Here is a 27914-nt window from a genome sequence, read left to right on the forward strand (position 1 = left end):
TTTTGATTTAATTGGGTAAGGAAATAATTTTACTAAATGAATTCCTTGTTAATGAAACACCTTCTGCTCCCGCGGTGTGGAAAGCCGGACTTTTATTTCTTAAATCTTAAAATATACCGGAAGTGGTGGTGTACACCGTTGCTTCCTGTACACCCTAATAAGCCCCGCCCCTTCTGAGCTACACAGGAAGTTACCAGCATCAAACGTCTACTCCAGAGATAGGTGTAGTCTCAGTCCTGGTATCGGACAGCTGCTAGTTTGAGCTTTCATGACTAAAGGAAGCAAAATTACGACGACATGTCGGACCACAAAGTGTGTTCAGCAGTGAGGAAAGCCGGCTGTTTCCTCGCTCTCTTTCTTGTCGTTGTTTTTGTCTCCTCTGTCAGCAGCGAGGCTCCTCAGAGCAGCACAGCAGAACCGGAGGAACCGGAGACCTATAACACTTACTATGATTATGTTGAGCTCACCCGCCGTCTGAAAGCTCTGGCCTGGAGATATCCACACATAGCTAATTTAAGCAGCATCGGCCGCTCGGTTGAGAAAAGGGAGTTATGGGTGATGCGGATCACCAAGGAGCCTTTAAGCGACGTGCCGGGCAAACCCAAATTCAAATACGTGGGGAACATGCACGGGGACGAGACGATCTCACGCCAGGTGCTGGTCTATCTGCTGGAGTATCTGCTGAGGGGGTACGGAGTGGATCCGCGGGTCACGGAACTCGTCAACAACACGGATATTTACATCATGCCGAGCATGAACCCAGACGGCTTTGAAAAGTCGGTGGAGGGCGACTGTAAAGGACAAACCCGGGGCAGAAATAACGGCAAAAACCTCGACCTTAACAGGAGCTTTCCAGACCAGTTCATTCAGATAACCGTGAATGAAGATGATATCCCAGAAAACACAGCCATGATGAAGTGGATTCTGAATAACAAGTAAGCAGATTCACCCAGCTGTTGCTTTCAGTAACCAAAGCGCTTAATCATTCCTGCTGACTAAATAAAGTGTCGGGTTTATGTTTCTATCATCTATAGGGTGTAGGAAAACAGAAATAGAACTAAAATAAAACTGATTTCATGTAGAAGTTTTTGCACATTTGACGAATTCAGTTTCTATTGTTTTGTTTTGCCACTTTTTCCTGATGCAAGCACATCATACATTATCAATCATAACTGTTCACTTCCCAATAGTTTCCATCATCGTGTATAGGTTCACTAGATAGAGTATAAAATGATGACATGTACACTGCACAGTGTCCACAGTGAGCCGTACTGGATTTAGCTAATATGTGTACTGCATAATACCAGACTTGGTTAGGAGTTAGTTTTCACGAGTCTGAGACCAGTCTATTGATTATGAGTAAATTCCAGATTCCCCAAGTCTGAATCAAGTCCAGATTCCCAACCTGTAGGTCAGTGGTTACCAACACTGTTCCTGGAGATTTACCATCCTGAAGACTTTAGCTCCATCCATACTTATGCCCATCTGACCATGTAATCGTTGCCTTAAGAAGTTCTTGATCAACTAAAACAGGTCTGTTCGATTTTGATTGGAGATGAAACCTACAAGAATGTAGATCTCAAGGAAGAGGATTTGTGACCACTGGTGTAGAGTCAAGACAATTTCAAGTCCAGATTCCCAACCGGTGGAGTCCGAGTCGACTCCAGATTCCCAACCGGTGGAGTCCGAGTCGACTCCAGATTCCCAACCGGTGGAGTCTGAGTCAAGTCCAGAAATCCATTACTATCCCATCTTGCAATATTAACAAACCTTAGACCTGTCACGATAACTACTTTTGTTGGACGTTATATTGTCCCAGAAATAATTGCAATAAACTAGATGTTTTCATTTTAAGACCATTTTGTTTTGATATGATGATAATAATAGCATAATAATGCAGGTGCACCCTTTCAAAGAGCAATGCACTTTAAATTCTTCAGTTATAGTTAAATTCTTCAGTTAAATATTCAGACATTGGAATTGGGATCAAAAAATAGTTTTTGTCTTCTGATGAAAATATCCTTTAAATTTAGTCGATATTCCATCATGTCATATGATTGACTAAAACAACACTGAATATTAGGCAACAGCATTTTTGTTTGACAAGAAAATGCAAAAAAACTAACCAAATATTCACACATTTTGTATATTAAACTTGTATGAAGAAAAATATGTGAAAACGGCCCTTATTTTGAAAACCTGATCTCCTGAAATAATAACATTACAATGAGTACACTACCCGATATTATTGACAATGACTGGATTATTTAAGAAACAAGCTATTCTTTCTAGATTTTTCTTCTTCAAAAATTGTTAGTGCATCGTTAATATCTTGCGTCATTTTTTTCAACGATCTGTTTTAATTAAAATCTGTGCTAGTGCTTGCTACACATCTTAAACTTTAAAAAAAATTGCATTGGAATGTGCATTTATATCTTAAAATTGTCTAATATTCAAAGTTGCAATTTTAAATTGATAGCCCAGGAGCAGACGAGAGGACAGAAGCAGCGTGAATGGATCAAATTTTGGTGACATTCATTCTTCTGTAAGCAAACACAATGGGCAATATCGAGGTCATCAAAAATGATCGTAGTCATGTCCATATGTAATTATTGTGACAGACCTAAATAAGCCGTGTTAGGGTGCTTTTTTCATTAAAAAAAAAAAAATTAACAGGTTTTTTTTCCTCTGTATACAATTTTAGTTAGTTAAGTCCGAGTCTAAGTGTGAGTCATAGGCTTTGTAGTCTGTGTCCATTTGCAAGTCAGATCTCCCCATCAAGTTATAAAAACATCAAGCTGCAAGCCAGATGTTTCTTCTGTGTACCGTTCTGCCGTTGACAGGCTGATTTAAAAGTCTGTTACCTTGTGTTTCAGGTTTGTCTTGTCTGGAAATTTGCATGGTGGTACCGTAGTGGCCAGTTACCCGTTTGATGACTCAACCAAGCACACCTCTACTGGCATCTACAGCAGCTCACCTGACGACGCTCTCTTCCGCTACCTAGCACTGGTTTATGCCAGGAATCACCCAATCATGAAGACAGGGGAGCCCAAGTGTGCTGGAGAACCTGACGAGACCTTCAAGGATGGCATCACTAATGGTGCCCAGTGGTACGATGTTCCAGGTAACTGCTATCATTTCTCACCGTTAACCTCACCATTCAGCTTGGGTCTAAAAACATATATCTTGCACAAGTTTTTATTCTTCCTCAAAAACAAAGCCCTCAGGTGTGGTCAGCTGATCTTCTTACTCTTACTCATAAATGACTGATTTTTATGTGTGACGGGTTTTTGTACAAGTAATATACATCGTCATCTATGTTTTAAAAGAATCTAAATATATTTCACCAATAAATGTTTTTATTTAGGCTACTCTCTGTCCTTGCCTTGGCATCTGCCCGCAAAGAGTAGTCTATATAGTGTAAGGAATCCGTTTAACAAATGCACCAGAAATGCTGTCCGTTTGACTAAAGATGTCTACAACCTTGCTAGTTGAATGTGCTTTTCTCACAGTTCGATCATGTTTTTGCAGAGTAACATTCCACAGAGAAACAGACATAAATGTAATCAGTTGAGTCTATAATCAGTTATGTGATGTTCCTGTGCCAGTACATCATCAAAACAAAAAAGAAAAGTACTTACACATTCTCTAAATATTACAGCAGTTTTAAAATGTTTAAATGACCTGATAAAAAAGGTTTCGGTAACCAGCATAAGAAGAAAATATTAGATGAGGAATGTAGAGGTAGGTATAGCAGTTTTCAGTGGAACTGGAATTAAATCTTTAAATGCGTTTTTCTTCATTTTGACTTTTGGGGTAACCGAATTTTAAAATGCTAGAACTCTTATTTCTGTGTGAGATGCATGGAAAACTATATAAACACCCAAATTTCACCATGTGAAGGGTTTTCCAAGACCACCACACATAAGCTATTAATAGTCTGGGTTTAAATTTTGTGATTAATTTCTGGTGAATTATCCTTGTAATCCTGCTACATTCCTTTCTATTGACCTTAAAATGTGTTTTCTTTGTGATCTTGTAAACTTTTGGCACAGTCTTTTCCACATACTTCTTCTGTTGTTTCTTCCAGTGCTAGTAGAATAACATTCAATGAACTAGGGCCAATAATGACATTGCCAGGAACTCCTATATGGCACTGAAGGCAAGGCTGGTTATTATAAAAGCATTGAGCAGTCTGGCCCTTAATTCCTTTAAATTAACAGCTTTTCCAAAAAAACTGGGCAAGTCTCGCTACTGTTTGTAGTTATATTTTACGTTCATCCTTAACTGCATTTACAGACATGTTGAAACAGTTGAGTACATTGAACTGATGCACTGAATATCTGTTTAGCTAGTGGAGACATTATTTCAGTCCTTTTGTTCTCAATCATTGGCAAAGGCACACTATTGACCTTGTTGTTGTTGTTTTTTACCACCATCTTTGCTACTAGCACTTCATAAGACAATGTCTGTTTTTGGATCATGTATTAGTAGCTGTACTAGGAACCAGAACCTCTGAGAGGAATAAATGTAGAACTGGTAATCCAAAACCCAGTATTTCTGCCATAGTTGTAGCGTCCTGCTGTGTTCTGATACTTTTCTTTATAAGCCATTGTAACGTCAGTTTAAAGCTAGCATACTCAAGCCATCACATTGATCTCAGCGCAGCAACCTGAGCTGCATTGTGTCCTGAAATCTGAGCCACCTTTTGCGCCTGAATAGAGATTTCTTTGAATTCTTCTGGCACCAGGATGTTGTTTATTTGGAGCTGATGGGGCGTAGAAATGATTTCAGGTGTGCAGTTCTAAAACCTGGAACAGCATGTATGGATTTGTTCGGCATGGATATTGATCAAATAGAGATGCAGACCATGTACTGAACTTTACACAAGACTACACCATTTTAATGGTACATCAGCTTTATGGCTCAATCAGAATCGTAATATGCACTTGTACATATTGTACACTCATCGAACACTTTATTAGGAATACTGTATTAATACCGGGCAGGGCTTCCCTGTGCACTCAAAACAGCCTCAATTCTTCATGGCATGGATTCCACAAGATGTTGGAAACATTCTTTTGAGTTTCTGATCCATGTTGACATGATTTCATCATGCAATTCCTGCAGATTTTTCAGGTGAACTTTCATGCTGAGAATCTCCCGTTCTACAACCCCAATTCCAAAAAAGTTGGGACACTGTGTAAAATGTCAATAAAAATAGAATGCAATGGTTTGCAAATCTCATAAACCCAAATGTTATTCACAATAGAACATAGAAAACATATCCAATGTTTAAACTGAGGAAATGTACCATTTTAAGAAGAAAAAAAAAAGGTCATTTTGAATTTGATGGCTGCAACACGCCTCAAAAAATGTAGGGACTGGGCAACAAAAGGCTGGAAAAGTAAGTGTTACTAAAAAAACAGCTGGAGGTTAATTGGCAACAGTCTTCAACTGTCCAGTTTTGGTGAGTCTGCACCCATTGCAGCCTCAGTTTTCTGTTCTTGGCTGACAGAAGTGGAACCTGACGTGTTCGTCTGCTGTTGTAGCCCATCTTCCTCAAGGTTCGACGTGTTGTGTGTTCTGAGATGCTTTTCAGCTCGCTACAATTGTACAGAGTGTTTATCTGTGTTACTGTAACCTTTCTGTGAGCTTGAACCATTCTTGGCCATTCTCTGTTGACCTCTCTCATCAACAAGGTATTTCCATACAGAATTGTTGCTCACTGAATATTTATTTATTTATTTTATTGTACAATTCTGAGTAAACTCTAGAGTCTGTTGTGTGTGAAAATCCCAGGAAATCAGCACTTATATAAATACTCAAACCAGCCCTTCTGGAACATTCTGATGGTTGATGTGAACATTACCCAAAGCCGTTGGCCCATATCGACATGATTTTATGTGTTGCACTGCTGTCACATGATTGACTGATTTAGATAGTTGCATGAATGAGTAGGTGTACAGGTGTTCCTAATAAAGTGCCCAGTAAGTGTATATTCAAATTCTTTTCAAAGTACATATTGTATAGTCAAAGCCTTTTATTTTCCATTTGCACATTTGATACACAGAAAACTGCACATTCTTCTTGTGGTAGCTCAACTAACAAATACTGTACGTACATATATTAATATATAACATCTACTAAACAAAATAAACATGTGCTATAATAGACAGCCCGGTATTATTTACGATTCTGTACTTTTTCTGCCTTTCATTGAAATAGCTTTGCTTTTCAGTCCTGAGAGCACTTATCTTCACATTTGCCAGCTGAACAGGTTTATTTTGGGAGGCATCTGCTTTAAGGAACGGTTGTAAAGAATGTTGTACTCAAAGACCATGTAGTTATATACCTCAGTTTCCTGCTGGTAGGAATGATTTTATTTCCTGCTAATTGTGCAGCACACATTTCTTATGAGTCTAAGCCTAAAGGTATAGCATAACAAACATGGAAATGACATCAAGGGCTACTGCAGTCTAAGCTGAACTGATTGGATTGAAGGAGTATAAGACTTTATTCTTGAAATCCACATTTTTAGGCTGAACAAAAAGCACTATTTGCATCCTTGTCACACAAGGATTACATGAAGTAAAGCAAACATCAGGTGATTTGAGTTGTGTGTTTTGCGCCATGCATATTGACATTTAAAGTGGACCGATTGTGCAAAATTGACTTTTACATGGTGTTTGAACATAAATGTGTACATAAATGTGTTGGCAGTGTGTGTACACAACCACCTTACAATGTTAAAAATCCACCCACTCCTTTTTTTTTTTTTTTATATATTCCCCATAAATCCCCGTTTATACAGTGTCTCAAAATGACTCGTTTGTGTTTTTCTTTCCAATGTGATGTCACATTGGAACAGGCCCTGCCCATGACTGGTGACAGACTCTGCCCCATAAGCATAGCTCCTCCCCTGAGTGAGCTGCACACAGTCTGCTATGTTCTCTGTGCTGGAGCAGCTACAGTGATGAGAATAATGTCTCAGCTTCATAAGCTTTGTAAGTGTTGTGTTGTAGGCTGTAAGAATGAACATAAGAGTCTTCATGTACTCCCGGCATCAGAGCCACTGAAGACGCAGTGGAGAAGTTTTATTTTTGAAGGAAATGTGCCCCAAAAAATGGATAATTTTTTAACAGACTGCTTTGTGAATGAGATTATCAGATTCCATGTCTAATGTTGTTGCTGTAGTATCCAAAGCATGAGCTGTTCTCTTCCGGAAAGGGGGCGGGGAGCAGCAGCTCATTTGTTGTTGCTGTTGTATGTTATGTGTTTATTCAATCTTGTAGCATTTTCAGTGTAAGAAAAGTGCATTATTAATAAAAGTTGTTATTATTATTGTTATTATTTGCATTTAAAGAATCACACATGAAAACAACGTGTTTTTACAGCCACCCAACAAGGGGCATTTTCAGCATGGTATAATAAATAATCTGTGGGGTATTTTGAACTGAAACTTCAGACACATTCTGGGGACACCTGAGAGTTATATTACATCTTGTAAAAAGGGTCCAAATAGGTCTCCTTTAATGTTTGATCTGCCTGAGAGATCACTGAGAACAGAGTGGTGTATAAAACGCAAAATAAACTCCTTTACAGTTTATTTTCATATGTGCAGTCCCATCCAGCTCACACTGACCTTTCATGAACCTTGTTCATGAACATGGGGACTATTAAGTGCATGAATTTTTCATCTGGAAAACGTAATGCCGTTTAGCTTATAATTAACTGGTCTAAGCTCTCTGACTACAGAATGAAGTTAATAATAAAATGTCAGCTGCTTGTAACACTGGACTATGAACTACCATTGTCCTTAAACCGTAAGTGCAGGAAATCATAAAGCAGAACTAACCCTAACCCTTTGTGGCTTATTCACAATAACATTAACACATTCACATTGTGCCTTTAACAATATCAAGCGCTCTCAAAAGATGTCTTAAGCCGGACATTTAAAGTAGCAGACAAGGGTGTCGACCTTGGTTTTTTATGTCCCTTTGTGACTGATTAATCCAGAGATATTGCTGGGTGTGTGTTTTATTAGGTAATGGAAGAACAGTGCGTTCAACCGTCTTAACCCATTTGTTAAACGTCTGCTTCAGGGAAGCAAAATAGTTCTGAGAGTGAGTTCAGTTTGCAGGATCTGCTGAGAGGAAGGTGGAAAGACCAAGACGTGGTAGAGTGATGTGTGCAGGCATGTATTTTATGGGCTCGTAGTTTGCTTGCAGGGTTGATATAATATAGTGCACTGGACTGAAAGATGAGGGCTTTTACCTGCACACAGATTTAGAGTGTTGAAGACACTGAATGGAATATAATGCCGTCAGAGCACTGTATTGAGGATATAGCTGAGGGCTAATTCATCCACACATGTCTATAAATTTGTAGCTCTTGTAGATATAACCTAAAGTCAAGTATGCTTATGCTTATAGGACTATGAGTGATTGTCTTATGTATATCAGTTTTAGATATGAATCGTATTAATTCATATCTATTCATGGGGGGGGTTATTTATTTATTTTTGTAATTAAAAAAAAAAAAATCCCCCCATGCATATTTTCTGTTCTTGTAGCTCATATGTAAATAACAGTTTACATTAGGGTTACTCTAACGGATTTATTTAACTTGTTTGTCAAACCATGAACTTCAGCATTAATAAACAAGTTAACTTAAGTATTAACAAAGTAACACTTTTGTTAATTGATTTTCTAAAAATAATAAACCAAATACCATTAAGGAATTTACATTAAATCCGTAATGGCCAATGTTACATTACATTGCAGCATTTGGCAGACGCCTTTATCCAGAGCGACTTAAGATGTTAATGAAAACTAATAATGTTACTTAAGGGGACTTTTCCAAATAGACATTTTCATTTTAAAAAATCTGAGATTTTTGAGATTATGACTGTTATTGTGACAATGCCAAACCTATTCTACACGTTCTGGCCTCTAAACATGGATCTGTATTTTTAGTTAGTTGTATTTCAGCTGTTGGACCAAACTTTTAGATGCTTGTAACTTACGCTTTCGGGGCCGGTGAGAGGGAAGAGTGAAATATCTCTTTGTTTGTAAGGAGTTGGGTTTCTTGTGTGTTTAATGAGGTTTCAACTCCCATTGCCAAGGTAGCCCTTCACCCAAGGCATCTCATTTGAGAGAGGATTACTCACTGAGCACTTTGTGGCGGAGTGCCATTACACCAATCTCACCGTTTACTGATTGTGAGACGTGATCACTGCCTGCTCCTGCAATGCTTTGTGCCATGACGTCAGTCATTAAATCATATGAAAGTCTGTTAGTTGGTTTTGCATTTAAGCATGTTTTTTTCACAGACTCACATTTGTGCGTGTGGTGACGTCAATCATATCTATTTATCTATTGTATTTCTTCACAGGAGGAATGCAGGACTACAATTATTTAAAAGGGAACTGCTTGGAAATCACCATGGAGCTGAGTTGCTGCAAGTATCCCCCCGCTTCAGAGTTAAGAACAGAGTGGGAGAACAACCGAGAGTCTCTGCTGGCTTACATGGAGCAGGTGCAATCATTTAAGCACCAAGTTGTAGCCTGCATTTGAGTAACAAGCATGCATCTGCATACGTGTGTAATGTTGACTAATCCTGATCTTTTTTCAGGTTCACATTGGTGTGAAAGGTTTTGTCCATGAAGCCAGAACCGGCGCTCCTCTTTCTGATGCAGTCATCTTGGTTGCAGGCATTAACCACAACATAACCACTGGTCACTTTGGTGACTATTACAGACTGCTGCTGCCGGGAACCTACAATATCACAGCTGTAGCCTCTGGGTAAGCCTTTGACCAATCATGATGCAGCATCTGACTGTCACAAGACTAGACATGCAACTTCTCTTTTTAGAGCTTGCTCTATGCTAATGATATGATGTGTGTGTGTGTGTGTACTAAGTAAAGCAACAATGTTGGGGGATTTAAATGCAGCCTTTCAGAAGTTATTTCTTAATTTGTTATTTATTGTTCAAGGTCAGCCTGCATGTTCTCCACATGCTTCAGGGGTTTCTTCTACCAGTCCAAAAACGTGTTCTGTAGGCTGATTGGCATTTCCAACTTGTCCGTAGTGTGTGAATGAATGAATCTATTTTCAAACCCAATACAAAAATGTATTGGGTATCTTATAAATGCCATAATGGTATGGTACCATATAGAATGAATATAGAACAGTGAAAAGGTAGATAATTTAGATTTGCCCTTTTTGTGTATTCCAAGACATCAAATAAAAATATTTAAAAAACTTGATGATGAAAGCAGATGTTCAACATATTTAGCTGAGATTTATTTCCTAAGATCAGCACCAAAAACTAGATTAGTTTGGGTAAATAGATAAAACCAGATCATATGAAAAGTTTCTTATGAATTTTTGGAATGCAAATGCATAGTGTAGATCTAGTGCTAATGTTTATTCTGTCTATGTCAATACATCTAATTAAAATTTCACTGTAATATTTAGAGGGATATGACCGCCCTAACGCGCATCTAATTAATAAAGCAGCATTATCTGCTGTATAAAAACTTCCCCAAAAACATTGTTTCCATATTTGTTAAACACTGTACACACCTTTTGGGGAAGATGTTTCAGTGTTTGCTTTCCTTGTGTGTTTTAGGTGTGTTCCAATGACTGTGCCTGGAGTGCAAGTAATTAAAGGCAAAGCTACAGAACTCAACTTCACACTAGCACCTCTGAGTAATGATGATGTGAGCCACACAACCACTTTGTCTACTACACCCTCTACCACCCCTATAACCAATAGCAGCAACAGTCATTCCAGCTCCAGCATACCCAGTGACAGTACAGGGGCTACTGATGTGTCTTCAACCAGCTCTGTGCCAGAGCCACAGCCGCAGCAGCCTCAGGAGTTCCGCCATCACCACAACAGCGACATGGAGCTCTTCCTGCAGAGATTCAGCGCTAAGTATCCCTCCATCACACGTCTCTACTCCATCGGCAAGTCTGTTCAGGACCGTTTGCTTTGGGTCATGGAGATCTCCGACAACCCGGGCCAACACGAGCAAGGTGCTGCGGTTCTTTACCTCTTACTAAATAATGTTAAATATTGAATATGTTCTCATAACGCGTGTGAAACAAGTGTAAGGTCTGCATTGTATATTGAAATGTAGTGTATAAATGTAAATTGAAATGTATATTGATTCAATGCTTCCTTTAGGTGAACCAGAGTTTAAGTACATTGCTAACATGCACGGCAATGAAGTGGTGGGACGAGAGCTGCTTCTAAACCTGATCGAGTACCTGTGCCGTAACTATGGCAGCGACCCTGAGGTCACGCAGCTCGTCAACAACACCCGCATCCACATCATGCCCTCCATGAACCCAGATGGCTATGAAATTGCACAAGAGGGTAAGGAATAGTTTAAAACTCGCCCTTCAACCTTATATGATTTTAATGGGATTGCAATTTGATGCTTAATGTTCTTTGTTTTCTTCTTATGCATTATAAACCTTACTTTTATTATTTGCTCCCTACATAAATTCACCAGTAATGCAACATATTAAACATGTGATCATCCACAGGGGATGTTAGTGGCTTACAAGGGCGTAATAACAGCAACAACTACGACCTAAACCGCAATTTTCCTGACCAGTTCCAAACCATTACCGAACCCAGACAGCCGGAGACCATAGCAGTGATGAACTGGGCTAAAAGCTACCCATTTGTGCTGTCGGCTAACCTGCACGGAGGTAGATATCAATTTCTAAGGTTTATCAAGTTCATGGACAGGTGAGTTAAGATATGGCAATAAGTACTCATGTACATTCCTGTCTTTGTGTCTTTTTAGGATCTCTGGTGGTGAATTACCCGTATGACGATGATCCAGAGGGCATCAGTAGATACAGCGGGTCTCCAGACGATGCTACGTTTAAAATGGTCGCCCTTGCTTACTCGCGGGTGAGTACGAGCTATTCTTGGATTTATTCCCCGTTTCCAAGCATAATCATTAACCTGTTAACTCGTTGTCTGGATAAGCTTGGCACAAAAGACTTTTCTTGTGTTTTAGGAAAATCCACTGATGCATAAAGGGCACCCTTGTAAAGATGTAAAAGAATACCCGGATGAGTACTTCAAGGACGGTATTACTAATGGGGCTGCTTGGTACAATGTGCCTGGTAAGTGGCAGAATACAGAGACATAATACACATCAGAAAATTGTAAGGACTTAAGTTCCAGGTGTATCCTGAACCAGAATCACACAGTTCTTGGACGAGGTTCAGGTTAAAGGATTGCAACCATTATATACAGTCATGGGCTCCTTTAAAAGGAACACTTGTACCTGTTTGGAAAATAGCTTCACTGTCATTTTATAAGTTCATTTTAACTGCCGGAGTCTTTGACACGTTATTACTTCTGAGATGTTTTTCTGCTCACCACGGTTGTAAAGAGTTACTGTAGCCTTCCTATCAGCATGAACCAGTATGGCTATTCTCCATCTCTAATCAATAATCATTGATTACCAATCACTGGATGTGCTTTTGTTTTTCACACCATTTTTAAAAAAAAAAAAGCGTTGTGTGTGAAAATCCAAGTAGATCAGCAGTTTCTGATATCAAAAACTCAAACCATCCCATCTGGCACAACAGCCATGCCGCAGTCAAAGTCACTGAGAAAGTTATTTCCTCGTTCTGATGTATGATGTGAAGATCTTGACCTGTATCTGCACGATTTTATGAAAATATAAGTCAAGCAGATACATGCATGCTGCTGCTGCCACGTGATTGGCTGATTGGATAATTGCATGAATGAGCAGGGGTACATGTTCCTATTAATGTGGCCAGTGTATGCACAATAACAAGTGATGCAAACATCACCATCCTGCAAATTTAAACGAACACAAAGGAGGGTAAAATCAAAGTTTTATTCTTAATTGCCTTTGTTTTGTTGACAGGACGTTGTGCATTAATGTATCTTTTTGAACAAGACGCATGCAGCAAGCACAGTTTCACATGTTGCCGAAAGTATCATGCCTCCAGCAGTCTGTACGAATCCTCCCACAATGAATTTGGCTTGCCGCTTGTAAAAAACAAAAAACAAAAGTGCAGTATGTGCAGTATGTATTTCATTGAATGGCTGCACCAAAATAACTTCAGGTGTGCAGGAAAGTACCTACTGTGGCGGAACTAAAACTATTTCTGGGAGGACGGCCCAGGAACTAAAATTATCCCTGGATCCTTCCATGAACATCTGGGAAGTTCCTGGAATCATGAAATCATTTTCCGGATTCCTGAGAAGACTCCTGCAATGAAAACGCACCACTAAATGTTTCCAAAGACAATAGCCTTAGGGGACATCTGCATCAATATCAACTTTAAGTATTTTAGTAATGTGCAGGCTGTTTGCCTTTATCATGTTGTCATTATGATCAAATCCCAAAGCACATATTTAGAATGAAACACAAGAATAGATGCATGTAGCCTAAAATGGAAGGCAGTTTTTACTCAGCAGTAATGAGTTCATGCTTTCTTCGTTTATTCATAGCCTGTGTGAGTGAGCATTGTGTTTTGTGTGTCTTTTCTAGGTGGTATGCAGGACTGGAACTATCTTAACACTAACTGCTTTGAGGTGACTATAGAGCTGGGCTGTGTGAAGTATCCTCCAGCACACGAGCTGCCACAGTATTGGGAGCACAACCGGAGATCTCTGCTGCAGTTTATTCACCAGGTTCATCACTCTTTATCTGTCTGCTTCTCTTTCATTCTTTCCACACCTCTTTCATTCTTTCTTACTCTTTCTACTTGTATTCAGTGTGCATACATCACTTTTTTTTTTTTTAAATTTATACTCATGATCTGTAGGTACACAGAGGAGTGAAGGGGATGGTTAGTGACAGTAAGGATGGGACTGGTATCCCCAATGCCACCATCACTGTAGAAGGCATCAACCACCCTGTCACCACCAACAGAGCTGGAGATTACTGGCGTCTGCTTGTACCTGGAACATACCACCTAACTGCCTCTGCTCAAGGGTAAGCTACCTGACTGCACGTGTTGGAATAGATTTTAATAGATGTATACCACGGTGTACTTGAATATAATTGGTCAGAAGGTGTTGATGAATTTTCTATAACACAATAGTGACAATAGTGCCAACTGTAAGGTAAATCAAAGGTATATGTTAATGAACTGGTTCTAATAGGACTTGTACAGCAGATTCTCCACAAACATTTAAGCCTAGTAATAAGCAGATTTTTAAAAAATAATTTTGTTGTTATTTAATATGGTGAGGTTAGAGGTCGACCGATTTTAGCAATACCGATAACTAAGTTGGGCAGTACCTGCTGATAACCGATTAATCAACCGATGGTTTTTAAAATCGATACTGGATGAAAACATAATACTCCAAGTAAAATATTTCTGAACTTTATTACAAAAATAAACAGTACTGACTGTACCATGAAAATGTACTGTACTTTAATTTTTTTATAAATATATAATATTAATATATATTAACTATTAATAAATATTAGTCAATAAAAGGTATACATCCAAACTGAACCAAAAAGTAATGTTCCAAATAACACACATAAATGGAGACATCCAAAATGAATGAAAAAACACTTCAAATAACACAACAAAATTTGTCAGATTTTATTTCGCCTCTAGAGGCCGCTCTTGTACCGTATAATGGCAGCGGACGCTTTTCAGCCGCTAACGCGACGGACGCAACCTGGAAAAACTACCGTTGTGGATTTTTGCTGATAACCGATAGTTCCAGCAATCAGTTATCAGTGCCGATAAATCAGGCGACCTCTAGGTGATGTGTAAGAAGGCTATTTAACATTTATGGAAGGAGTCTCTGTCAGTGCTTAGTAACAGTCAGTAAAGACTTTGTGCTGCTTTCCAGGTTTTTCTGTAGTGTTACAAGCTTCCTGGTTTTTCTTATTAATTTAATAAGAGAAGGAAAAAGAGAGACTGTTTATAGCAGTTATACCACTAATAACAGAACCTACCAGTTAAAACTATGATGTGCTGTTAATTATCATTAATAAAATAAAAATTGTAATTGTTAGCAAATTACTGTGGTATAAGAGGAATAAAACACACTGGGACATACTGTTATTGTCAAATAATCGACCTCAGGGTTGTAACAGTGACTCAGCTGTGTTTCGGGCCACATGATGACACCCCATTGCTGATTATTTTCCTATAACAGCATGCTCCTGTGTTTTATTATTTCCATGTGATAAGTTAGCCTTCATTATCTTTGAAATTGAGAATAAACATTTTATAGAAACATTTCAAGATGTAAACGTAGGCTAAGATATGGCAGGTTTTCAGATGTCCTATATAGAAGCTGTTTAAGCACTGTTTCTCTCTGCTCTTGACTATGGAGATGTAATTTCCTGCGTTCTCTGTACTTAAACCTCCTGTTGGATTTATCATTTAGCTGTGAGGTTTAGATAAAAACTCTGCCAATCATAATGTATATAGAAAAGTAGACTTTTGTGTGTAAGAAGATTACTCAGATGGTACCTTTTTTAAGTTTATTTGTAAATGCTTTCCTGTTAGATTGGCTTTTTTTTAATCATCTCAATCCATTTTCGTGAGATGAAAATAGAGCGAATGAAATAATTTGATTGTGAATGAATCTCTCCAGCTACAAGTCTATTGTCACGTACGCCACTGTGCCTGACGGTGACGCGGAGGTTGTGGACTTTAAGCTGACCCGCATACAGAGTGACACGAGCAGCCCTGTTGTCCATCCAGACTCCAGTGAGGAGGAGTTCCAGAGCTTCATCAAGCAGCTCTCGGTGGGACCTGGACTGGACCAGCTCATCCAGAGCATAGACACCACGACCAGCTTCCGCTATCGTGGCTGCAGGGAGCTGTCCGAGTTCCTGCGAAGCCTCAATCTCAACTTCCCCAATATCACCTCTCTACGCAGGTGCTGGTCTCTCACATCCACTCATAACAGCTGACTTTATCATAAAAAAAAAACTATCAAAATGCTTATTCCTAATTAATCCCAACTTTCCTGTGCAGCCAGTCTTCGTTTAAATGGTAATATGAATGCATGATGAGTCCACAATCAGTGGATTCAAATTGTAGAGACAAGCCAGTACTGAAGCCTCTCCTGTTTGTCTAAACCAAAAACCACATCCTCTGCCAACTCAGTCTTTTCGGCGAATGAATATTATGTCTGTAATGCAGCTAGTGAATAACGTTTGAGCTTCTCTGTCTCAGTTAAGATCACAGTGTACTTGAAAATAATGAGGACATGGCCTCAGGGAAGATTGTGAATATGTGGAAAGAAATGCATACAGCATGTTTACAGCTGTTGTAGATTATGCTAAGACGACATATTTTGCAAGTCAGTTGCAAAATAACTCGCTGTTGAATACGTGATTGAGCAATCTGAGCAGCTGTTGCCAGTGGTGAGTGTATGTTCCTGTTTATACACTTGCATTTTATGGGTTTGTGATCATCTCTGGAACATATCAGTGTCTGCCAAGTGTAGAGCGCAGAACACAAAAAGCAGAGAAAGAATGAGGCCAAATGCCTGTGCAGTCTGATTTCATACTGCGGCCAAAACTACCTACCATGATTTGCTCTTGTCTAGCATTCAGGGAGATGTGAGTAATTGGACCGAAGGAGACAATAGTTGGAACTAAAACAAAACAAGACTTCGAAACTAAGACCTAGTTGCACTTTCCTGTAATTTCCCAGTCTGATTACAGGCCACTCTTGCCAGCAGTATATTGGTTTCTTTTTCACAGGCACAGGTTCAGAGCAGTGACCTTGTTTTATTCTGTCTAGGCTTGGTCAGAGTGTGGAGGTCAGGAACATCTGGGCCCTGGAGATCACAAACACCCCTGAGGTGCCAGAGCCGTCCAAGCCCAAGATCCGGTTTGTGGCTGGCATCCATGGAAACGCTCCGGTGGGCACGGAGCTGCTGCTGGAGTTTGCTGCTTATCTGTGTATCAACTATGGCAAGAACGCTGCTGTTACCACGGTGAGACGGTCTCATCTGACAAATGATAACTTGTTTGACTCCATCCTATTGGTCAACATTTAAATTCTGTAAACGCTAGAGACTGTTGTGTGTGTGTGTGTGTGTGTGTGTGAAAATTCCAGCAGATCAGCAGTTTCTGAAATGCTCAAACCAGCCCATCTGGTACTAACAGCCATGCCACGATCAAAGTCACAGAGTTCACACTTTTTCTTCATTCTGATGTTTGTCTAACTGAACTGCATGATTTATTCATTTATTTATTTATTTTTGCATTGTGCTGCTGCCACTTGATTAGCTGTTTAGATAACGGGATGAATGTGCAGGTGTTCCTAATAAAGTACACAGTGATTGTTCAACATTGTGGTCTAATCACAAATGACCATCAAATTCATCTGCCACTTTTTCTCTCTTTCCCCCTCAGTTAATCAACAAGACAAGAATCATTATCCTTCCTTCCATTAACCCAGACGGTCGTGAGCTCGCTAAAGAAAGAGACTGCTCCTCCACTGTGGGTATGACCAATGCAAATGGCAAAGATCTCGACACTGATTTCTTTGGTAAGCATTTGTGAAAATTTCACACATTTGAATTGCAAGCAAACGATCAGCATGACTAGCCTTTACTGCTCACCCAGCAAAACTACTGCTTAATGGGTGGCACTGTGGTACAAACCGAAGTTTCGGTTACTGTCTGTGGACATGCATGTGGGTTTCCTCTGGGTTCTCCAGTTTCCTCCCACCTTCCAAGTACATGCTGGTGGATAGGCTATGCTAAATTGCCCGTAGGTATGAATGAGTATGTGAATGTGTGTGTATGGTGCCCTGTGATGGACTGGTGTCCCATCTGGCTTGTTTTCTTGCCGCATGTCCAGTGTACCTGGGATAGGCTGCAGACCTCCAGTCATGGGTCTTTTTAAAGAACTTCTGTATTTACGTTATTTTAGAATTGATTAAGATCCCTTTAAGTACTTATGACAAATAGTATCCAGATTGTATTGTGGATTTGCTGTTTTATAGGTAATGCATCCCAGCGCTCCGCAGAAGCTCAGCCTGAGACTCGTGCTGTGATGGATCTGATACAGGAGAAGGGCTTCACTCTGTCAGTGGCATTGGACGGAGGCTCTGTACTGGTTACCTACCCCTATGACAAACCAGTTCAACCAGGTCTCCTTTATTTCTCCTAGGATCTGGGAATACAATTGCTTTTAGTGGTGGCAGCTTATGGACATTTTTTGGCAAGGTTTTAATTATTGCTGTTTATTTCCAGTTGAATATGAGAGTACCCTGAGGTATTTGGCTACCGTGTATGCCAACAACCATCCCACAATGCATTTAGGAGACGCTGGATGCCCAAACAATGGCCAGAGTATGTACACTAGATTATACTGCTTCTTACACTGTAAATAAATTTAGTTTGAATTGGTTTTGTATTTATAATACGTCTCACTTCAGTGAATGCTCTTTTTGTTGCATCAGGTTTATCACTGTAATTATGGAACACAAAGTGATGAACAGCTATTATGTAATTGAGAGCTTAAAGAGCCTTAATGTTTTCTATATTTAAATATATAAACAAATGCTCTCTTTCAATGACTCATTTTATTTCAGTGGGAAACATCCCTGATGGAGTGTTGCGGGCAGCAGAGATACACAGTCACATGGGCAGCATGAAGGTAAATTATACTGTAGTCATTTTAGAAATTGTGGCCCTTCTGTAATTTACTTCCAGAAATAATCTAACACACTTCATCAGTCTTGTTTGAATTGGTAAACAGGGTACAAAATAAGAATGTACATTACAGTGGATGTCATAAGAGGATTAAAACCCATATATAAATAAAATATTAAATTCCCCACTGCCATATAACAAGGCCTTGACACAGAATAACGTTAAATACGAATGACAATTTTAGTCTCCTCTTCTTGTGTAGATCTGTGGTTCTCAAATTACGATCTGCAGACCTCTAGGTGGGTGTGATAAATTGCTAAGAGGTCTGCGATTTCATTTTAATTTAAGAGCTCAACCAAGCAACATGTAATCCCTATCATATCTATTGTTTTTGTAAATAATTTTTTGTTATAATTTGATGATAGTGCTCAGCCTAATTGAGTAAGTTTACATGGACGACAATAATCCGATAGTAACCCAATTAAGACGACACTCTGATAAAGAAACTACCATGTAAACAGTGATTATTGATTACCTTAATCCGACTAATGTCATACTCGAAGTAAACGCAAATCGAATTAAAAGATGTGGAGTACCCCTATTTAGTCGCATTATCGACGTGTATTACAGACATGTGCACACCTTAATCACACTATTAACGTCATGTGGGAGTTTACACCACATTTTTCGACAGCACACGTACACACATGGCAGTGCGCAACCGTTTGACTGATAACGAGAGCACGGCTGTGTACGAAACCGCGTACTTACCTGCTTATATAGTAGGAGAAATACGTGTAGGTAAGTATGCGGTTTCGGATGCAGCCCATGGCTTCGTGCAGTCGTCAGACGTGGCTTGGGGATGTAATGACGTGTACCGTTAATCACTCTATGTTCTATAACATGCAAAACGGGAACATTCTAAAGGCAACTCATGTAAACACCTTAATCACAATAATGTCTTACTCAGAATAAGGTCAATAATTAGATTACTGCTGTCCATGTAAACGTAGTAATTGACTGATCAAACATAAATAATGGAAAGGTGTGATTAATATGATGTAAAAATCATTTGAATCTACACTTAACATAGTTTAGCTGGTTTGAGCTAACATTCAGGTATAAATGTGAATATAAATATGGTATATATTTGTGTAATGTGCTTAATATTTGAACTATGTTTGTATAATAAATCTGAAGCAGGTCCATGGATTTTTATTATATTAACTTTTTTTTAACAATCTAAGGAGGTTGGATACTAAAATCTAGAGACTTTCTGCAAGTCTGGCTAAGAGGGTGGGACATGGTCTATGGTACATTTTTCTGTCTACAGCCAGGAAACCACTTATCAGTGTTTCCTGATTGGATGTGATGTTCTTGATTGGTGTACCCACGGCCAGAACAAAGGCCGTGTGATGCACAACACGAGCTAATGCAACTTTGCCCACGAGTTGGAAAAAACATGTCCTTACTGGAAAAAGTCATTGCTCATAAAGGACTCGTAAAATGTCACTTGGAGGACTCCCCAGTGAAGTGGCAGACATTTTTCGGACCATTCCTGAAATATACAGTATATTTCTGTTCAGTTTGTTTCTGTTTAACTTCCTTGTGATGCCTAAGTGTTAGTTGGTTGCATTACAGGACTTCAGTGTGGACTTTGGTCACTGTCCTGAGATTACAGTATACACCAGCTGTTGCCTGTTCCCCCCAGCTGATCAGCTGCCCACCCTTTGGGCTGAGAACAGGAAGTCTCTGCTCAGCATGCTGGTAGAGGTCAGTTAGTTTTTTCCTTCTGTCCATAATCCATTGCTCGGTCTCTAAATATCATACATGTACATGGCTCCTGCTACATTCTTACATGCTACCTGTCCTCTATATGGCCAAATGGATGGATGATAAAACTTGTTGTTTCTTAAGCGGAAAAGACTGTGAGCCTTTTCCGCTTAAACCGTCTCTACAATATCGCTCTTTTCTTGTAGGTGCACAAAGGAGTTCGTGGAATTGTATTGGACAAGAGTGGCAAGCCTATAGTGGGAGCGATGATCGTGCTGAATGGTGGTGTGCGAGTGTTCACCAATGAGGGAGGATACTTCCACGCCCTGCTGGCTCCAGGATCACACAGCATTGAAGCAGTAGCAGAGGGATATCAACAGCAACGACAGAAGGTTTGAGAATTCTCATGAGTACTAGGAATCTGATAGTCTCAGTATCACTCTTATATTGGCCTAAAGCTCTGAATGAGCATAGGATTAGGATAGAGAATGTTGGTTGACACATCACAGATCTTGCATGTGAAACAGGAAATGAAATCCAACTTTAAGTTTTGTGGCTTTTAGTATGAATATGTTAGCCTTAAGGTAAGTTGTACTCCAAAACATCAAGATTCGCATTTAGAAGATATGTGGATTCAAAATTTACAGTCTATCTCTTCCACCAATACGGATCAACAGTTCCGTTGACTTCATTCTGTACTTCAGCTTCTCATCAGATTTTCTGTTCAATCCAAATGCTCTCTAGAATCTGAAGTGTCCTGCCCTCAGCATTATAAAAATCTATAGTACTAATCGTCAAGTACGGCTTAGCCCAGGCTGTGAGGTAAGCTAAACGCTATTGGCTGTGTAAAAAAGGGTGAGATGCCACTGACTTCCTGTTTCATTGGAAATTGTCAACATATCGAATAAAGCTGAAGACACTTCACGTGGACTTTAAAACGAATCCCTTTGTTGGGTGTGTGTGTGTGTATGTGTGTGTATATGTGTGTGTTTTAAAACTGTATTTTAAAGCTCTTAGTCATAATCTTCATGAAGTCTAGCAATAGTTCTACAGGCAGATATATAGCTTGTGTTGTTTAAATTATGGGCTATACACTACATAACAAAGCATGGATATTATTTTTGTAGTGTTTATGGCCATGTGCAGCACGCAGCAGAAATAGAAATAGAATAAATGTCACGTGTATCGTGTCGGATGCCTGAGCTTAAATCATACTTCTGCATCTAATGGAGATATTGAATTACTGTGGGACAGTACACTGGAACTGCAATCCAATAAAATCCAATAAGCGGTTGAGCTGAATTCAAACAGCTGCAGGTCCAGGTGCATTGTATTGAGCATTGAGTAGGCTGCTCTGGCATCGTTAACACTAATGCATTATTATTTATGAAAACAAAAACCGGAATCAAAGCATCCATTTTTTGAACACACATTTTTTTTTCAATCTAAATGTATATGATTTCTGTAATTAGTCCATCATTGTTTTCCTTTTGCCTCGTCCAGGTGATTGTCTCATCGTATGAGGCAGCGGTCTCCATTGTTATTGAGTTTGATATGGACAACCGCATCTTCGGTTTACCACGAGAGTTAGTGGTGGCATCTGCAGGTAAGAGGAAATCTGGATAGCAGGGGACCCTAATTTGAATGGCTCTAAATGATGAGGGAAAACTGATAACATATTGGAAGCGAGGAAGACAATTTGATTGTGAGGTTTTTTTTTTTTCCAGCTGTTGTCTCATATGCTGGAATGATGGGTTTTTTTTGTTTGTTTGTTTTTTTGTTTTTTTCCTTCAGCTGCGGCTATGACAGCTCTGGCCATCACTGCCTGCATCATCTGGTGTGTGTGCTCAGCCAAGTCCAACAGACAGAAGGACGGCTTCCACCGTCTGCGCCAGCACCGGGACGACTATGAAGACGAGATCCGGCTCACGTCCATGGGGTCCAAGAAGTCCCTGCTGAGCAACGAGTTCCAGGACGACAGTGAAAGCGATGAAGACACTCTGTATGCAAACAAACTCTGATATTTAACTCCTATAATGCTCACATCCTATGTTGCCACCTTACCGAAGTCTCTGAGAGACACAGAAGACCCATGGTTGAACTGGTCTCTGTCCAAACCAGCAGGGGGTGCTCAACTCACAGGTCTGTCTGCACAGACTGCCCTGAAATCCATCCCAGGATGCACTTGGGACTAGTGAGATGGGGTTGACTGTTTCACATGTTAATATGCAACCTTCCAATCTGCTGTCAACCAACACACTATTTATTTGAGGCTAAATTATACTTGTTTATATTGTGGAACTATTCTGCACATTTCTTACAGTCAATACATCACTAACTCCGTTGCCCACGTGAACAAAAACTCAGCAGGATTACTAAACACAGTGCCTTGTTTTGATTGGCCTGAGCCATTTCAGCCTGTCGGCCGTTGCTGAGGTGTGAAGTTCAGTGTAATGTGTGTAAGTTCTCTATTTGGAAGCATTCTGTGTTCTGGTCGTAATCAGGAGTCTGACTATTATTCCTTTTTTGATTCGCATTGTCCCACACAGTATGTGACAAAGAATGTACATAAATCATTTTAGAGCTTAAGTGCTGCTTATGATTTCTAATACTGAGATCAATTATGGGTAAGTGTGAGCCTCAAACCTCAATGCTGAGATTCTTTCCATTTTTATTTTAAGTGGCTATACTTTTTCAGTGGCTATACTTTTTTAAAGTGCTTTTCTACTGGACAGTGCAGTATAATAATAATCTGTGACGCTGTATTTTGTCATGGTTTTCATTTCCACATTCACTGTACTGTAACTGAACACTTACCCTCCTTTCCAGAGTAACAAGTGAATCCGACAGACATATGGGAGAAGTTTAAATTCGTCCAGACCAGTGTCAATCTGAAGTTGTCAATCAGCTGAATTGTTAATCAGAATTGTCAATCGAATCCGACAACCTGCTCAGATTCAGGTTTTAATAATAGTTTACTGTTGGAATTATTTTATTTATACACCCATGGTAATGATGCCTTGTAGCATTGTATTTCGTGCACTAAATATGTGTGAGGAATAAAATATGACAGGGCTGACTTCCTGAAGTGTTTTATTCCTCTTATACCAGCTACCAGTTTGCCAAACATTTCTTACAATTCTTACTTTATTAATGAATTTTCACTTTATTAATATGCATTTTAACTGTTTATTGTTTCATTTAACATTGTGGAACATCCACTACACAAGTTATTAAAAAAAAAAAACTAAAAAAAACAACAGCTATAAACAGAGTCATTCCTTCACCAGCCTCTTTTTTTTCATCTCTCTTGAAATTAGGACAAAAGAAAACGCAGCTTATCATGTTACACCGAAACTGGAAAGCGCAAACTCTTCTATCCTGAAGACTTTTCCGGTAGTGGAGACTCGTTCCATAAGTGTTCAATCTTACAGAAAGCTTCACCATATCAACTATTATTATACATTTTTCTTTCTGCTGTCTGTATAAAAAATTATTTTCTGACCAGTCAGATTTAAGAATTCAGCAGCACTATGGGGTAAGCTCAATTGACATTCATTTGAGATTCATTTTGTTGTAATTAAGTGTCATTTCACCGAATACTAAGATTAAAGTATTGAGACAGTTGGGTCCCTTAATTTACGCAAGTTTACAAATTTTTGTCTTGTGCCTAATATGAGCCCAAAGAGGCAACCAAACCCACTTTAATGTAAAATGAGCTATATGGCTGTTATTTTCTCGACAAAGACAATCAGTTTGTAAGTTTTGTGTAGTGTAGTTGGTTACAGAATGAGTACTCTATAAGCTGACTTCTCATCAACTAACTGCTCATCACTGCACTTTCGCACAAGAGTTGTTCAAGGATTCGTTGTTACCGTAAGCGGCTCTTGACCAAGATGCTCTTGATCTTCGTTCTTGACCGAGATGAGCAAAACTCTCTAGTCCCCATCCCCAAACCTCCAGAGAAGTCCTCTTACATTCACATGTACTTACTAACCATTCACATGTGTAATTCACATGTGAATTACTAACCACACTGTCCAGTAGAAAAACATTCTTAGTTAGCCAAGAATTCCAGAGTCTGTTATTAGTTTGTTGAACGTAGTTTCATATTGTAGCATAATATTCAATCACAGTGGTGTGAGTATTTGGCTTGCCAATAATTTTTTTTTTCTCCCAATGTAGAATGTGTTGGATATGCATCCAAAGATATACTCATAAATACATTAAACCTCACCTGAAAAGTTTATCAAGCCACAGCCAAGTAGTCTGTTGACATCGTTTTAGTTCTCGGATAATCCAGATGTTTTGAGAATAAATGAAGTTGTAAGCATTTTCAAATTTCCAACAGTGGCTTAAATAAGCATGCTCTCAAGAGCTAACATCTTCATTTGTTTTTTCAGTTTTTTTCTAATTTCAGTTTGCACTTTTTTACTGGTGCTTGTGGGTAAATTGCATATCTGAAATCATTCAAATTACACACTGTTTCAATTTGCACAATGACTGGGAACTATAATCTTTGGTTTTCATCAAACCAAATGATCACTTAGAAATTTGTATCCACCTGGAAGTGGCTTTGCTATATCTCTTACTGCCAGTTAACATCCAGTGATTATAAAATAGCATTAAAATTCCACATTTCTACTTACTTATGCAGATTTGAATAAATACAAAGCACAGGCAAAGGAATGGATATTAGCCATGTATGTCAGTGTTTAAGTAATCAGGGTAACCTTTTTTCTTGAACTGCCTCCATTCTTGAGATTTACATCTTAGTGTTTTTAGGAAATGTCTATGGGTGAACCTGAAAAACATGTAGGTTGCTTTTAGTTAAAATTGACACTTTAAAAAAAAAAATGTTTTATCATTTGGTGTTTCCATTGCTTTCATCAATCTTCTGGCCATGCTCAGTATGAAACCAGCTGAGCTGATTGTGTGCTGATAAATACAGACACATGCTCCGTCATGCAGATTTTCTCGTCAAACCTAAATCTATTGCTTTAGCACCCTAAAAGTAAAGCACATCTTGTGTGTCACATTTTCATTCTCTTTTCATAAAGTGAATTCTAATATGATTGCTTGATGCTGATGCTTGAGTGTAAATGACTTGGTGTGTTTGAACAAACATGTATAGCTTTTGGATGTATTGGTCATGCAGCTGTATTTTTTTTCCCTTTTGATACAAAAGTGATTATAGATCATTTATGTCACTTGTGTGTAAATGAATTTAATTTAATGCAATTTAAATGAGCAATGACACATGATGGTGAAGAGATTAAACCTGTCTTTATATTTGGTGTTTGAATGACCGCAGATTAAATAAAAAAAATGGACTAAGCCTGGAATAAATGTGTGATTGAACATACATACGTACATACATACATACATACATACATATATGCATATATGCATACACACACAGATAATAAATATGTATTATATAATATAAATTCTTTATTTTTATGTATGTATTTATTTATTTATTATTAACATGGACTAGGAAGGATGGGTGGATGGATATTGCCTAATATAAAATATTAAATTATTAAGTACTTCAATATACCCTTAAGTAAAGGCATATATAATTAAATATATCAGTAAATCAAAACATAAATTCTGGTGGCATGATGGCTGGCTTTTCCACCTCATCAGCTCCATGGTTCCCTGTATTGTATGCTATCCTTGTGCCTGTGTGGGTTTCTTATGGGTTCTCTGGTTTCCTCCCATCTCCAAAAATAAGCCAGGAGGTGGATTGGCTATGCTGAATTGCCCATAGGTATGAATGTGTGTGAATGTTTGTGTGCTTGTTGCATTGCAATAGACTGGCATCAAATCCTGGGTGTATTCCTGCATCACAGCCCGTGTTCCTGGGATAGGCTCTGGATATACCATGACCCAGACCAAGTTTTGCGCTAGAAAACTAATGTTTGGGAATCTAAAATGTTTTTTGAACTGACATAAAATAAAAAATCTATAACAAAGTTTGCACAAAAAATAGGGTGCCTAAAACCTTTGCACAATACTGTATATTTTTAATTATATATATATATATATATATATATATATATATATATATATATATATATATATATATGAGAATCAGAATAGAAAATGAGGATCCCATAATGATGAGTGTTGCATTGTCTGCACCAGAGCAAGGAGGGGCGCTGTAACGCTTTATGTGGACTGAATTAACACTAAAGCTATCCATACTACATCACTTAATAGTATGCTAAAATAGACCGTTCTATGTCTGCATTGAGAACACTTTTGGCGCACTATGTAGTATAGTAGTGTGGTTTAGAACATAGCGTCACAAGGCTTTTCCACGCCTCTGCCAGCGCCACGCGGATGACGTTGCATAACAAAGATGGCGGCGGCAAACAGCAACTACTGGGAAGGTGAGGTGGCGAAGTGGTGTAATTAAAGCCTCCTTAATAACATTTTAAAATACATTTCTGAGACTTCTTATTCTTTAATTTGTGGTTTATGGAGGCTTAGGGAAAATGAGTTCGGTTAACACCTCCCTCCAACTCATAGCGTTCGCATTAGCTGGCTGACTAGCTCTAGCTTTGAAGCTAGCCTAACAGTCAGAGTGACGTCAGTCCTATAGATGAGATTGTCTGATTAGCACCTCTAGTGTGATTAACTAGTGTACTTCACTGAGATTTCATATTATTCGTTTATGTCGTTTTGTTGTGCCTCAGGTCTTGACTCATTATCTCTTGAAAGGTAGCTAATGAGTTGACTAGCAAGCTAGTTCGTTAGCAAAGTGACCGAAATGTATATTTCAAGTATATAACAAGTCAACAAACAGGTGTTTGAGTTTACAGTAGGAATGCAGCTGCTGCCATTAGATGCCACAAAATAAATCTCATATGATTTTGGTGATGTGATGTGATGGTAAACGAGAACTTGACTACAGCTGATTTTAAAACACTAGCTAGTGAAATGAAATAGTTAATAAAATTATATTTCATGAACTGTCGCTAAGTATCACTGAACACTGGCCAGAAGCACTGTTTCTGAAAAGGAGGTTCAGTGTAATGGGACCTGTTATTGGGTACAAGGCACAAACAGTAAACCGTTTGATGTACATTGGCCCTTGTCACACTTCCAGGTATTTTTGTTTTCTGCCGGAAGTAGCCTTCACAGGGTAACTTTACTTCCAGTACTACAGCAGCAATGGCCAAGTCGAAGAGTAAGAGCTTTTACAGCATCCTTTTGGGTAACAATTTAAACAAACAGCCTTACCTTACTTCAGCTTTCACAGCTTTCCTGTAGGTGAAGAGCAGAGGAAACAAGGAGTTAGAGCAGGGATGAAGGGATGATTTTTGTTAAATACAGAGGAAGTACATTTGTGTACAGTCGACATTTCACTGCTGCTGACTGTATCAAACGTAGCTCACAGTTAAAGACCAGTGCTGTTTCCACCCGCTTTTAAAGAAACGTCTTGTAATATTTGCAAAAGTAGAGT

The 27914-nt window shown here is 38.9% G+C and overlaps 2 protein-coding genes across 2 annotated transcripts in view; both read left to right on the top strand.

Annotated features, from left to right (window-relative positions):
- Positions 1-201: 201 nt before the first annotated feature.
- Positions 202-25774, top strand: cpda (carboxypeptidase D, a). Its single transcript, XM_053646917.1, has 21 exons — positions 202-935; positions 2877-3124; positions 9397-9539; positions 9637-9806; positions 10637-11046; positions 11198-11389; positions 11563-11730; positions 11829-11938; positions 12048-12156; positions 13563-13705; positions 13840-14009; positions 15641-15928; positions 16801-16996; positions 17418-17553; positions 18013-18159; positions 18263-18361; positions 18604-18668; positions 20306-20437; positions 20644-20829; positions 21941-22043; positions 22232-25774. The coding sequence occupies exons 1-21, from the start codon at positions 298-300 to the stop codon at positions 22456-22458; spliced, it is 4080 nt and encodes a 1359-aa protein (XP_053502892.1). The 5' UTR covers positions 202-297; the 3' UTR covers positions 22459-25774.
- An 835-nt stretch (positions 25775-26609) lies between these two features.
- gosr1 (golgi SNAP receptor complex member 1) overlaps positions 26610-27914 on the top strand; it is a 30370-nt gene continuing 29065 nt past the window's right edge. The window contains exon 1 of the mRNA XM_053646882.1: positions 26610-26838. Coding sequence (XP_053502857.1) covers positions 26808-26838 — 31 coding nt within the window. The 5' untranslated portion in view covers positions 26610-26807. The remainder of the gene's footprint in view (positions 26839-27914) is intronic.

The sequence above is a fragment of the Ictalurus furcatus genome, chromosome 17 (assembly GCF_023375685.1).
Source record: "Ictalurus furcatus strain D&B chromosome 17, Billie_1.0, whole genome shotgun sequence".
Classification (NCBI taxonomy): Eukaryota; Metazoa; Chordata; class Actinopteri; order Siluriformes; family Ictaluridae; genus Ictalurus; species Ictalurus furcatus.

Coding starts and splice junctions, on each gene's coding strand:
- cpda (XM_053646917.1), top strand. CDS start 298: ATGTCGGACCACAAAGTGTGTTCAGCAGTGAGGAAAGCCGGCTGTTTC. Junction 936..2,876: donor AAGTGGATTCTGAATAACAA/GTAAGCAGATTC, acceptor CTTGTGTTTCAG/GTTTGTCTTGTCTGGAAATT. Junction 22,044..22,231: donor GTTAGTGGTGGCATCTGCAG/GTAAGAGGAAAT, acceptor TTTTTCCTTCAG/CTGCGGCTATGACAGCTCTG.